Source organism: Podarcis muralis, chromosome 10, assembly GCF_964188315.1.
Source record: "Podarcis muralis chromosome 10, rPodMur119.hap1.1, whole genome shotgun sequence".
NCBI lineage: Eukaryota > Metazoa > Chordata > Lepidosauria > Squamata > Lacertidae > Podarcis > Podarcis muralis.
In genome coordinates this window covers 45811425-45824058 of record NC_135664.1, presented here as the reverse complement: position 1 = coordinate 45824058, position 12634 = coordinate 45811425, and the positions used below count along the sequence as shown (strand labels likewise).

Genomic DNA, 12634 nt, shown 5'->3' with positions numbered 1-12634 from the left:
TATAATTAGGTGTAATTAGCACTTACTCATTGCCCAGCATTCTTTACCTTTGCATCACCTGACACTTACAACCCAAGGAAATTAGTTCTTTCCTGCCTTTCAAATGAAGAAACAGTTTGACAAGGAGCAGTTACTCACCATGAAGGTGCAAAACACAATATATACTACAAAGTCAGACTTATTCATCTCAAATCATCCTCCAATTTAGTTCTCTATATCTTAAGACTGGAAGGTGAGAGGTGTGGACTTTTGTGAGGGGAGGAAGAAGCCATTCTCCTCCCACTCTTCTTGATCTATGGCATTAATAGGACACCTGTGGCCATCCAGATATTATTGGACTACAAATTCCATTTCTCCTGATGATTGATCGTGCTCACTGGGGATGATAGGATGTAGACATCCAACACCATAGATTCCTCATCCCTCCTTTATGTCCATTTCCCTGAGTACCAAGCTGGGAGTCATGGGGGCAACTCTGTTTTTCACAGTCTTTATGCCTTCCCTCAAGTGCTCACCTGACTTGGGAACTTGACTAGGTAAGATAATTGCTTCCTTGACAAGGATAGCTGGGATGGCAAAGTCTGAGAAGCCGTGAGACAGAAAACTACTGAGTTGATCACACCCATTTTAAGATGGTTACATGTAAGACTCAGGAAGATGACCAGGCATATGATACACATGATTAAAGCATATTACTAACGGGCTATTATGGGCCATTCCAGGTCTCCTCACATGAGCAAATTTCAGCTTAGTAGGTATGACTCCTTTCTTGGCCTAGACAAAACATTGCAAGTTTTATTTTCATAGAACTTGGCCAGCTGTGCATCTAATGGGACACAAAGGCATAGATGTGAACATAACAATGCATTTAAAGCAGGGCTAGTTGAAAGGTACATAATATATTCTCAACACCAGAGCACAATTTACACAGATCTTCATGCAAGTTTTGTTGTGTGTGGGGTTTTTTTGTTTTTACAAATTGTATTATTGTAGGACCAACATGAGTACAGCATCCATACCATAAGTCTTTGCTTCATTCTTTCTATACAATAATCTCACAAGGCAGGCTTTGGGCTCCATTTTCAGAGGAAAAGCCAGGCTGAAATATAGTGACTGGATTTAGGATTGGTAAATGCAGGTTCCAAGAAGCTATTCTCCGTAGAGGCTGCAATGGTTTTTAAATCTTTTAAAAACACTCTTTAAACTTTGTAACTGAAGGATAAGGAGCCTATGCCATTATAGTGGTACAAGCTTTTGAGTGCCAAGGTCGCTAAAAGTAGTACACACTGTATCTTGGTAACATTGGTTTCCCTGGAGATTTACTAATGCAGGCCTGTATAATTTGTAATCCCTCAAATTGAAAATAGCCCACCTGCCACATTATTGTGGCATGCCAAGCACTCCCCCATTACAATTTTTGCAGGTCCAGGAAGGAAGTAAAATCAAGTTTATTGAGCCCCTAGATGGCTGCCGCATGTGGTTAGTGGAATTCATCCAGCTTGGTGATAAGACAAGATCTTTAGTCTTATAACAAAAGGTTGCAAAGAAATCAGAATAAATTTATTATCTGAGCAGCCTGCTTTACATTTTCACTTTTGTTGGATTCTTAGGCATTAAACCAGTCTTTCAAACCTGGGTCCCCAGATGTTGTTGATACCACGACCATGGTCAGGGATGATGGGAGTCGTAGTCCAACAAGTTTGAGAAAGGCTACATTACACAAACACATATAAAATTTAAGATATCTGTGCCAAGTAGAAGCAAAACTCCTCATTAACAAGACAGTAAAGGTAAAGGTAAAGGGACCCCTGACCATTAGGTCCAGTTGCGGACAACTCTGGGGTTGTGGCGCTCATCTCACTTTGTTGGCCGAGGGAGCCGGCATACAGCTCATGTGGCCAGCATGACTAAGCCGCTTCTGGCGAACCAGAGCAGCACACGGAAACACCGTTTACCTTCTTGCCAGAGCAGTTCCTATTTATCTACTTGCACTTTGACGTGCTTTCGAACTGCTAGGCTGGCAGGAGCTGGGACAGAGCAACGGGAGCTCACCCCGTTGCGGGGATTCAAGACAGTAGCTCACATTAAAAGGAATGTCACTTCTCTTTGTATCAATTATTTTAGTCTATAACATAAACAGTAGACCAAGACAAGACAGAATCCACAAATCATGTCACAAGTCATGTTCTGAACACTTTTAATGCTTTTTCACATCTTCGTTTTCTTGCATACACTATTTTCAGCCATTCCACATCATATACCCAATGTGGGGAACCTATGGCCCACGAGTCCTCTCCATTTGGCCCATTAGGTCATTTGGGCTAAGCCATGCCTACCTGCTTTATACCTGATATGATGTCTGATGTAGGACAGATGAAGACATGGCTGTGCCAAACTGGGGTTGCAAGCACTAGCAATCTAGAGTACAGAGTCTTCATTTTGAGAATTAATTTATCATAGAAGCATAGAATTGTAGAGTTGGAAGGGACTTCAAGGGTCATCTAGTCAGCCCCTGCAATGCAGGAATCCTGCCCACAGCTATCCCTGGGAGGGCTCAGACCACCAACCTTCTGGTTAACAGCCAGACATGCTGACCCATTGTGGCACTGGTGGCTACATGACTGGATAGATTTACAATATTTTACGTCTTGAGTCTTTCCATTCTGGTCCCATCCTCCCATCCAATTGCTCCCCAAACGTAATATATCTTATTGGTCCCCAGCACTAGCTCAGTAACAGCCTCTAGAGCCATTACCATTTTTTGTAAAAAGAAGAAGAAAAAGCTTCACCTGCATTAAAAAAAGAGGAAAGACAAGAAATATTATGAAACTAGCTATAAAAATCAAAATTCCAAAAGTAAGCTTTTGGAGCTAATACAGAGTATACCGAGACCTGTTCTAGTTATAGCATTTGAGAAACAGTGTTATTCATGGCTATGCTGTAGTGGTGTGTTAATATGCTTTGCCTAACAGGCACAGTGGACTATGGAATTGAATAAGGTCAGTTAAGAGTGACCTGTTTTCAGAAACCCTGGAAGCAAAGGCTGAGGTCCAGGGTTGCGAGTATGTAGAAAGCTTGCTGCTTCTCTTGCCGAACCTGTTCTGTGGAGAGTAGCTTTCTACCATGTAGAGGCACCTTGGTGCTTAGAATTACACGTTTATTACCACACCTTTTACCACACCAACTATTTCCCTTCAGAGACGACAACTTGTGCACAATGTCTGGCTGTGATTTGGAATCTGGTAATCACAGCTCATAACAATGCCATTTATGGGATGGAAGAATAATCTGGGCAGGGCAACACCCATCTTTTTATAGTCTGCTTCTCATGGGTCTTTGTCTGTAGCAGCAGTAGGATGTCATTTTCCTGCTGCTGAACTAGTTCTATGTGGATAATTGCACTAGAACAAAACTGGGTAAATCTCAAATGGCAACTAGACTTTTTCAACAGTAGTCAAGAATGGCGGTTTTACAGCATAAGCATTTCACACTGATGCAAGACACATGCTAAGACAATATGAGCTGCTGTTCTTTAAAGCCTTTCAGTGCTGTGGACTTCAAACTTGCCACTGCTGGAGGATATCATTTTATACATATCTAACAACAGGAGCCCAGAAAGAACAATATGGAGAGATTTAGAGACAGGACCCTCCTTTAGAAGACTACTATAAAACTTTATTGATGCATAATTCACAAAGATGCTGTGGCTTGGCTTACTTCAGAGAAAATATAGGCGCAGTCATAACACTAAGTGAAAGGATTCAGTCAACAGAAATTTAGGTTGCTTATCTATAAAGGGGTAGATTGGAAGTCACAGGGGCTGAAATGTAAATCTCCTTCCTCTGAGACACAGATGCAATAAAAATGCTCAACTCCCTTGGTAACATTAGGGACCACTGAGGAATGGCAGGGAAGACAGCAACCTCCAAATTTAGTTTTACATACTAGTTTCTGCAACAAATTTTAAGGACTAAGAACAAATGAGCTGCTTTCCAGTAAGATGGCAGTCCTTTTCTTAAAAAAAGAATCCTTGCAGTCTCCAGCAAATGTACCATGGTGGAGATGGGATCACCTTTTCTTAAAGCCATACTTCTTTCGCTCATAGAAGAGGTCTGTTTTTGAGCTGCCCAGATTGACAATCTTGGGACAGCCATCTCTCTGAAAAGGAACAGAAAAGGGATATAGTTAGAACAAGGGTAATGCTAATAAATGTATCATACAAGTTACTTCACAGTTCAGATAGCGTGTGCAAGAAAAAAACACTCAACACTGGACCCGATTCTGATACACATACTGGCTACAGATAGTTATGCCAACCTTTCATTTGAAGTCCAACAGAGATTCTGCCTTCAGGTTACAGACTCCACTAACCCAGAAATATTACCTCAGGTTAAGAACTTTGCTTCAGGATGAGAACAGAAATCGTGCTCCGGCGGCGCACCGGCAACTGGAGGCCCCATTAGCTATAGTGGTGCTTCAGGTTAAGAACAATTTCATGTTAAGAACAAACCTCCAGAACGAATTAAGTTCTTAACCCAAGGTACCACTGCACACTATTTTAGGATAGTGCTGCAATTCAATTTTCTCTACCAGGGGCGTATGAATTCTACATCCAGAATAAGTTGCACAAAGCTCCTTTATTTAATCTGGCCTTGGTGTTTGGGGCTTTGCAGAATTTGGAGTGTTTTTGCAAAGACAGAGGAATTAAAAGATCCAAAGTCATACTCGGTAGACCCCTGAAAATCAAGATTTAAGTTAGTGATGGCTGACTTACTGTAAGTCCATTGATTTAATGGGTCTACTCCAAGTATGACATGGCTACCCAAAGAAAGCAGGCATGGACAGTGAGAAATATTAAGAGCTGTACAGAACAAGAAGATTAAGCACTTTGCAAGCCCGACTCAAAAACTTTGCTTCAGCTTTCTGCAGATACACCAGCATATTTTCAGATCTAAACCACCATAAGAGCTAGAAAATGAAAAAGCAACAGAAAGCCAATATGTGAGCTCCTCAAGGAGTCAAATAGCATGCTGCTGTTTGACTCTACAGAATTTGATGGCTTGAGGTAGTTCCTGAAGAAAGAACTGATGTTCTGAAATGCACTGAGCTGTAATGAATCTCAGTTGGCACTTTTGAGAAGCTTCTCCATTTTGCATTCTTTCTCATTTCTGTGGCACCTTACAGACTGCTACTGGCATGCAGTTTTCGAAACTCCCATTGTGACAGGGAATTTCCTTAGCGCAAGCAGTTTCTGAGCTCTGGGTGCAGTACTGTGCCTAAGATTTCAGATTAAAACTGCAGAGTGGAAGGAAAGGAGGACCCTTTCTGCCTCCCCACTTCCAGCTACTCTCTGAAGACTGGAGAAGAGACCCTCTTAAGAATATTAGGAGGGTAGGCAGGGGAAGGACTAGAGCACGTGAAAAATGAACATAATATTTTAGCTGCAGTTCATTCATTTTCAGCTTTGTATGCTTGTTATAAAAAAGTGCACCTAGACATTCTGTTGTTGCACCCATAACATAGGTTTAAGGTGCCATTTAGCTCCTAGCTTTCATATCTCAGTTTCTAACACTACTGGCATGGCAGCTACAGGGTTAGGCAGGTAGAAGATCATTTGCTGTTGAATATGCCAGGGTAGTTTGGATTCAGGGTAGGCAGGGACCGCCTATTGTTCCAAGAGCTGCTGTGAAGGGATGAAGAAACAGAGCGTGGTACAGTTACAGCTGGAGGAACCCACCTTACAAATAATTTTCAGTTACGTTTAAGCTGATCTGTGAACTTTTTGCAGGGTACTGGATTCTCTTCACCAACCTACCCACTCAGCAGATGCAATATTTTCCTCAGTTTACACTTTGACACAGGAAATCAATAAATACCTCCCCAGTCTGAAGTGACACATTTTGTGCGTGCCCTATGCCACGTTTTCTGGAGGGCCACTTTCATTACTGTGTGATCAGTTGCAAAAGCAGACAGGGCGCCCACACAACTCTTAAAGGTGAAGGAGCCCTGGCCTCTTTTTCACTTGGCTACCCTATTGTATTCACTGACAAACTTCCCACAAGTATAGAAATAGCTTTAAAACCAGTTCCAACTGCACTTCAAGGCCTCGCCATGTCAGCATCTGTCTGATTTGGAGAGGATCCTCTTCACAGAATTCCATCTTAACCTGGGTGCAGCAGTACTTTATGCTAAAAGAACCCATTGTTACTGACCCATTTTCTTCATATTGTCTAGCAGCCCTAGTGACTTCTTTTCTGTCTACAGCTGAGACGAGTTTATGCACACATTCAACATGCACTCAACTGTAGAATCCAATGTCGACTTACTCATAAAGCATCTATCACACCATAGATGGCTCTAATGTCACAGCATCTCAAACAGTACTTTTTAATGGAGGTAGTCAATACACATTCAACTGCAAATCATCAAGTAATGTATATGCAAATTCAAAAAGCCTTTCCTTTTTAAAAACCTCCTCCCCCCAAGCTCTTCCTACACAGTTAGTATCAGACAGAATGAAGCTAATTGTCAGCTACTCCATTTTCAAGAGCCATGCTCTCTACGTCTGCTTATTTTTCAACTCAAATGCGAGATGGCTGAGTAGGAACAAGGTCACTTCTATTGTCCCTGTGTAGTAACCAGCAAAACAGGTGCATTTCACTTTATAGATAATTGCATTTCTGTGGTACAATTGGCGCAGCGAGGTGAAAAAAGAGAGCACAGCAGCTCCTGCACCTTTAAAAGATGTACCTTCCCTCTTCTCTACAACTATTAAAGATGCATGAGCCCTGACCTATTTTTCGCAAGGCCACTTTAGAGTCAAGGCATTTTTTCCTGTACTCATTCATTGTTAAAACAGTCTGAATCTGCTCTTACTGTAAGGGTTTCTGGTACAGAAGAACACCAGTTCTACTGTTGCAACATTGTAATACCCACCCTCAGACAAAAATATAAGGTGTCCCAAATTCATAGAAGGGACCCTAAGGATCATCATCCCCCTGCAACGGAGGAATCTCAACAAGTGACATTACAAAGGAATTTGTAGGACTGTGTCACTGCAGAGAAAATCTGATACCATTGCTACTTACAAACCACCCCACCCCAAGACCGCTAACCCAGATTGCTGTTTAGAATAATACTACACTACAACGGCTGGTAGTTGATACTATTATTTTATATTAAAGGTTCAACTGCCAATGCTGATTTTTATTTTTTAAACCCCTGTCCTTGATCTCTTGTAATCTAAGGCATGAATGAAATCTGTCTACTGGTTTGCAGCCATAAGTTATTTTAGAAGAGTTTGAAATTATAAATTATGTTTGTTTTAGGGGCCTTTTGAAAGAGACAAGTATGAATAGGCCTTTATTGAAGGTACTGGACACGAGAGCATATAGATATTAGAATATAAGCATCCCAGGCTTCAGATGTTTACCAACATATGGGCCAACGATAATATTTAAGAACAAACAATTGCAACTTATCGAGAGCGGAAAAATGCAAACCCCTGTAACAATCTTACATCTTTCTCCTGGATGGTGCATTCTTTACAGTAGTATGCATCAGAGACACCAGGACCTCCACATATCACACAGCGCCCTTGATAAGACCCATAGTTGCACTCATCACATATGCGCACCAGTGTGCAGGGCCGCACATAAGAGTCACAAATAACACACTTGCCATCACCTGCAAAATAAGAACATGTATTTCAAGTGAAAGAAAAGATGCAGACAAGCCACCCACAGAAAGAATATACACAGCCTATTAGATTACCCACAGAACATGCTACAAAAGCAAGGCGTTAACTGGGTTTGCTTCCAGGCAGATGTGTTTAAGGTGGAGTTGCCACACCCCAAATACAATGGCTTGAGTTGTTTACAGATAAAAGCCCAAAGCAATTGGCATTTGATTGAACTTCTCCATAAACCAGTCTGCCACATTTTTTGAATTTTTTTAATCATAGGTAACACCAAATCAGCATCTTTGTGCGGGGATGAACACAGAATGCAGCATCACAGATACATCAATCATATAATGCCAATGCAATCTTCTACACTTGAAAGGTATATTCAGTGATCTTCTTTTCTTAATTTGGCTTTAGGAAAGGCTGAACGGGCAAGTGCACACATACATAATTGAAGCCATTATTGCTGTCGATAGCTCTTGAGGTATGGAACCAAAGTTAGCAAGTAAGTAAATAGCCAACAGATGGCAATGACAAGCACTGCCAGCCTGGACCATATCCAAGCAAATGACCTAAAGACGAAGAGCTTCATATCCCATTACCCTCGTCCATCTAATCTTTATTCCTACTAAGGACTTGTTTAACTTGCTCTTTCTTTCGGAAGGTGAACAAATTCTTTTTAAGAATGCTGCTGATAATCTCCTGGGTGACAGCTACAACAGACCATCTCATGGTTTCCCCCCAGTACTGCTGTTTTTCTAGTTTCGAGGATGGGGCAAGAGTAGGGAGCCATTTCATTTGTGTGGCAAGAAGCCCTGGGAGGCACCCAAGTGCAGCACCTTCTACTCTCTTACTCTGCATCCTACTCTGGGCTGAAAAAGCATCTCTTTCCTGTCTGCAATAGCTTGTGCTGTTATCCTGTCCTTTTATGACCAGGAGAGACAGCATATGTTCCCCCAATAGTGATATTAAGAAAAGCCATAATCTGCCCATAACTTCATCCTTTCTGACATCCTTGTATTCTTTCTGACATCCTTTACTTCTGCCTAGTTTCACCTCAAAATGGACACTAGCTAGCCTGGTCATTATGTGGCCTGAAATTTTGCTTTCACTTTAAAGGTACCTATGCTTTTTAAGGACCAGAGGAATAGCTGCAGTAGTGCTTTCACACTTCTTCTGATTTTTGAAGAAGACCCCAGAGTGCAGGGTGAGGGTGGTCTTTTTTTAACCCAAGGGCTGCATTCTTTTCTGGGCAGCCTTCCTGGGGCTACATGCCAATGGTGGGTGGGGTGAGGTGGGCAAAAGTGGGCATGGCACCAAATTTAAATTTTACCTTTGTAAAATAGCCTAGTTTCTATGCACACTCAATCAACCCTCTCTATCCTCCATCCATGAGTACAAGAGGAATTATCAGAGTTCAAGGACACATTCCAGCCAGGCAAGAGCTCCTGGGGTGTGAAGCATGGTCAGGGAGGTGTGTACTGGGGAGAGTTCCAGGGGCCAGGCAGAAAGGCCTGGCATTTGGCCCCTGAGCCTGAATTTCACTGCCCCTGATTAGCACACATGCTAATGCATGTGTGACTGTTGTGTCTTAAAATGCCAGTAAAGACAGCTGCAGCATATCAGGAATGCTAAGAGTGTTCTCTGTGGGCTGGATTGGACAAAAGTCCAAAGCCTGATGTGGTGCATCAAGAAGCCTGTGGCTGGTGCACATCTTCCTTCTTTTCACAGGTGCCTTGCTTTCCTGGTCTGCTTCCTTGAACTCTTAAGTTGCCAGTGCCAAACTATGGTTTAACGTTACATCTGAAACAGCCCATGGTCTCTTCAGACATTCTAAGTTTGAGAAAAATGTAGCTACAGTAGTACTGGAGCAACACAGACATCCCTGCTTAACATTGCAAAGCTCTTAGGAAGCATGAAGTTAAAGGGGGATTGAAGGGAATGGCTGCCATGTTTTGATACAGTTTTCAACCCTTTCCTTTCTTCTCTTAAACTCTTACCAACTTTTTTCACCCCCCTTACAATCTATATAGCATTGATCCACCATGACTAATTTATTTTTAAATTATCTAAAGTAAACATATAGGTATGTTGCCAATTTTTATATTCCTTCTCTTCTCTTGGGTTTAGATCCAAAAGTGTTTCAGACAGGTTTAGGTGAAAAGGTGAAGTTTCTCAAGTCTATGGCAAGTCTGCAGTTCTATACTAATTTGCCTGGGCGTACGTTTCAGTGAACATAGTGGAAAAATTCTGAATATGCAAATATAGGATTATACTACATGTGTAGCTAGAATTTTAAACTTAAAATGGCATCATACTCTGTGCATACTCTTGAGTACCCCCTGAAAACAAGCACTATCAACACCTCTTTTTGTTGTTAAAAAGTGTGGCACTTACTGTAACAACTTCATGGTGAGTACTGGCACCTATTTTTCTAGAAAAAATGCACTGGTTATAAGTATAAGTTTAATTGCATTTTAGAAGACAGACTTTACTCAGCTTGGAAGAAATCCTGATTCACAATATTGGGCTCTAAATCACAGAAGACACACAGTATGTAAAAAGCTATACTCACATTTTTCACATAGTCGTCCAATGGCTGCAATAAAAATGGAGAAAAATGAATAACATTCATTTGGAAATTCTAAAAGTTCTACATTATTTCTAGAATCTGTACTACTCTTCAGGATTTACCTCATATTCAGGTGGGGATGGGTGAACTATGAGAGAATAATAGGTTTTAAAGGCAATTAACTAAAATGTTTAATAAACACTTAACTTTTGGTATTCTGTAAGAAGATCCTATCCAGATATTCGGGGCTGATCCTATCCATGCTTAGTCAAAGGTAAACTGAACGAACTTTAATCAGTGAGTAGCTAGATACAGTGCAGTGGCAGCAAGGCCACATGGCACAAAGTACCTGAGTATATTTTCAGAATCAGCCTTTATATTTTCCCTTCAGTTTCAAACAGTGGGACCTGTTTCCAGGTACGTGTGTTTAGGAATGCAACCGTAGGCTTTCATTGTATTGGCAGGACTAAACTTAAAGCAAACATAATATTTCCTCACTCTGCCTAATGTGTTTTGCCAAGATTAGAGCTTGTCATTTTCAAAACAACAGTAAGAATGTAATACTCATAGGGAATGAAGGCAAAGAATGCACTATTTTGATGAAAATACAATAGCAAAGCCTTATGTCTCATGTACGTCACAGACCGAGAGTGACGCAGCATCATGTAAACTTACAACTTCCAAAGGTAAATAAGAAGGCAGGAGGCCCAAATCCTGTAGTTGTATGGCAGGAAAATCTTGTAGCAAGTATGATTTTTTTAATAAAAAAAAATCCTTGCTACTAAGAAGCAGTTAATAAAATATCAGTTAAAAGCAGGAAGGAAGGGGACAGAAATGTAGGGCTTTAGATATGACTATGTGACTCATATAGGAAGCATGTAAAACTGTTGTAACTGATACAACATTCATTCCACTTTAAGCAAGTATTTGGTTGCAAGAGGATCTCCCCTTTTGCAGCCCAGCTAGTTGAAATCCTTTTAATTAGATGCTAGGGACTGATCAGAACTGAAGTGTGCAAATCATGTTCTAATATTATACAGCAGGACCTAAATGCTTCCCTCTACAAGCCACAATGATGCAGCAGATATACTTGTTTTTCCATCTAGCTCTGCTTATGACAGCTGCAAGTTTGGCAGACGAACACTGCACTGTGTTAAGGAATATCTGACGGGGAGGGGGGGGGGAGAGGAACAGTGATGGGCTCCAGAGATGCATTTGTATGCAATATAAACCATCCTAGGGGCCAGCTGGCAACTTGAGGATGGGAGAGACATTAAGGAGCAACTACTTTATACAGATTGGGAAAGATGGAGGGCACAAGGAGAAGGGGACGACAGAGGACGAGATGGTTGGACAGTGTTCTCGAAGCTACCAGCATGAGTTTGACCAAACTGCGGGAGGCAGTGGAAGACAGGAGTGCCTGGCGTGCTCTGGTCCATGGGGTCACGAAGAGTCGGACACGACTGAACGACTAAACAACAACAACTTTATACAGAACTTATGCTCTGAATTCAGCTATCACGGCTAGCGGTTAAACGGACTAGACCTCGGCTGATTTAAAGCTCCTTCTAAAGCCACCTAAGCCTGCGACTATCACTGCATCTGAGGGAACAGAATCCCCCGAGTTCACTGCCGCTTGCGAGATGCGGAGAATGAGGTTTCGCCGGTCCATTTCTGAATCTCCCGCCGATCGATTTCATTGGGCGGCTCCGACTTCAGGCACAACGAGTGAGGCCCAAGCGCTCTCAGTGCACCTTCTCCGCGCCGGTTCGCAATTCCCTTTCAGACGTGAGGCGCCGCCGCCGCGTTTTGCCGTTTGGACCAGGGCAGAAGTCAGTCGAGCCTCCCGCCTGGGAGACCCGGCCGGTGTGGCCTTCCCGGCCGCTGCTCTCCGCCCGCCTCCCGCCGCGCGCGCAGCCCAGGCACCCCGAGGCTCCCGGTCCGAGGGAAAAGGGAAAGGAAGGGGGGGCCTCACCCACGCCCGCCTGCTTGCGGCAGAAGATCAAATCCGGGTGGTGCTTGGCCATCCCTGAACCCCTTCGCCTCGCGCCGCTGTCGTTACTGGCCTTTCACCTTTGACCCCTTCAGGTCCTGAGGAAAGCGGAGGTCCTACACACTCGCCCACCTCCACACAAACCGGCTTTTAATTTCCTTTCGCGCGCTCCCGCTCCGGGTTACCACACTCGAATATCCCGCAAATAAATAACGTGTTTCTTCGTAGCCCTTAAAATATCTTTAGAAGAGGGGAAATGTCGGCAATTTACAACTCTCTCTCTCTCTTTCTCTTTCAGGACCTGGCAGAGTACCGCCCTCTCGACTGACGTCATTAGCACGCTAGAGATTGGACCCATTTTTCAGACGGGCAGCGTAGAGTTAGA

General features: G+C 42.6%; 1 protein-coding gene across 2 annotated transcripts; it reads right to left on the bottom strand.

The window, feature by feature from the left end:
- Positions 1–3653: 3653 nt before the first annotated feature.
- PHF5A (PHD finger protein 5A) lies at positions 3654–12512 on the bottom strand. Of its 2 annotated transcripts, none has more exons than XM_028746825.2 (4): positions 12232–12512; positions 10260–10283; positions 7520–7686; positions 3654–4158 (listed from the first exon to the last, which is right to left on the bottom strand). In XM_028746825.2, exons 1-4 carry the CDS (start codon positions 12281–12283, stop codon positions 4069–4071), a joined length of 333 nt encoding a protein of 110 aa, XP_028602658.1. In that variant the 5' UTR covers positions 12284–12512; the 3' UTR covers positions 3654–4068. The 2 variants fall into 2 exon arrangements, with proteins under 2 accessions (XP_028602658.1, XP_028602657.1); XM_028746824.2 differs by lacking the exon at positions 12232–12512 and adding an exon at positions 11835–12189.
- Between the last annotated feature and the right edge of the window lie 122 nt (positions 12513–12634).

Coding starts and splice junctions, on each gene's coding strand:
- PHF5A (XM_028746824.2), bottom strand. CDS start 11,928: ATGGACCGGCGAAACCTCATTCTCCGCATCTCGCAAGCGGCAGTGAAC. Junction 7,687..10,259: donor TGGACGACTATGTGAAAAAT/GTGAGTATAGCT, acceptor CTTATTTTGCAG/GTGATGGCAAGTGTGTTATT. Junction 4,159..7,519: donor GCACCATCCAGGAGAAAGAT/GTAAGATTGTTA, acceptor GTTCCTTTTCAG/AGAGATGGCTGTCCCAAGAT.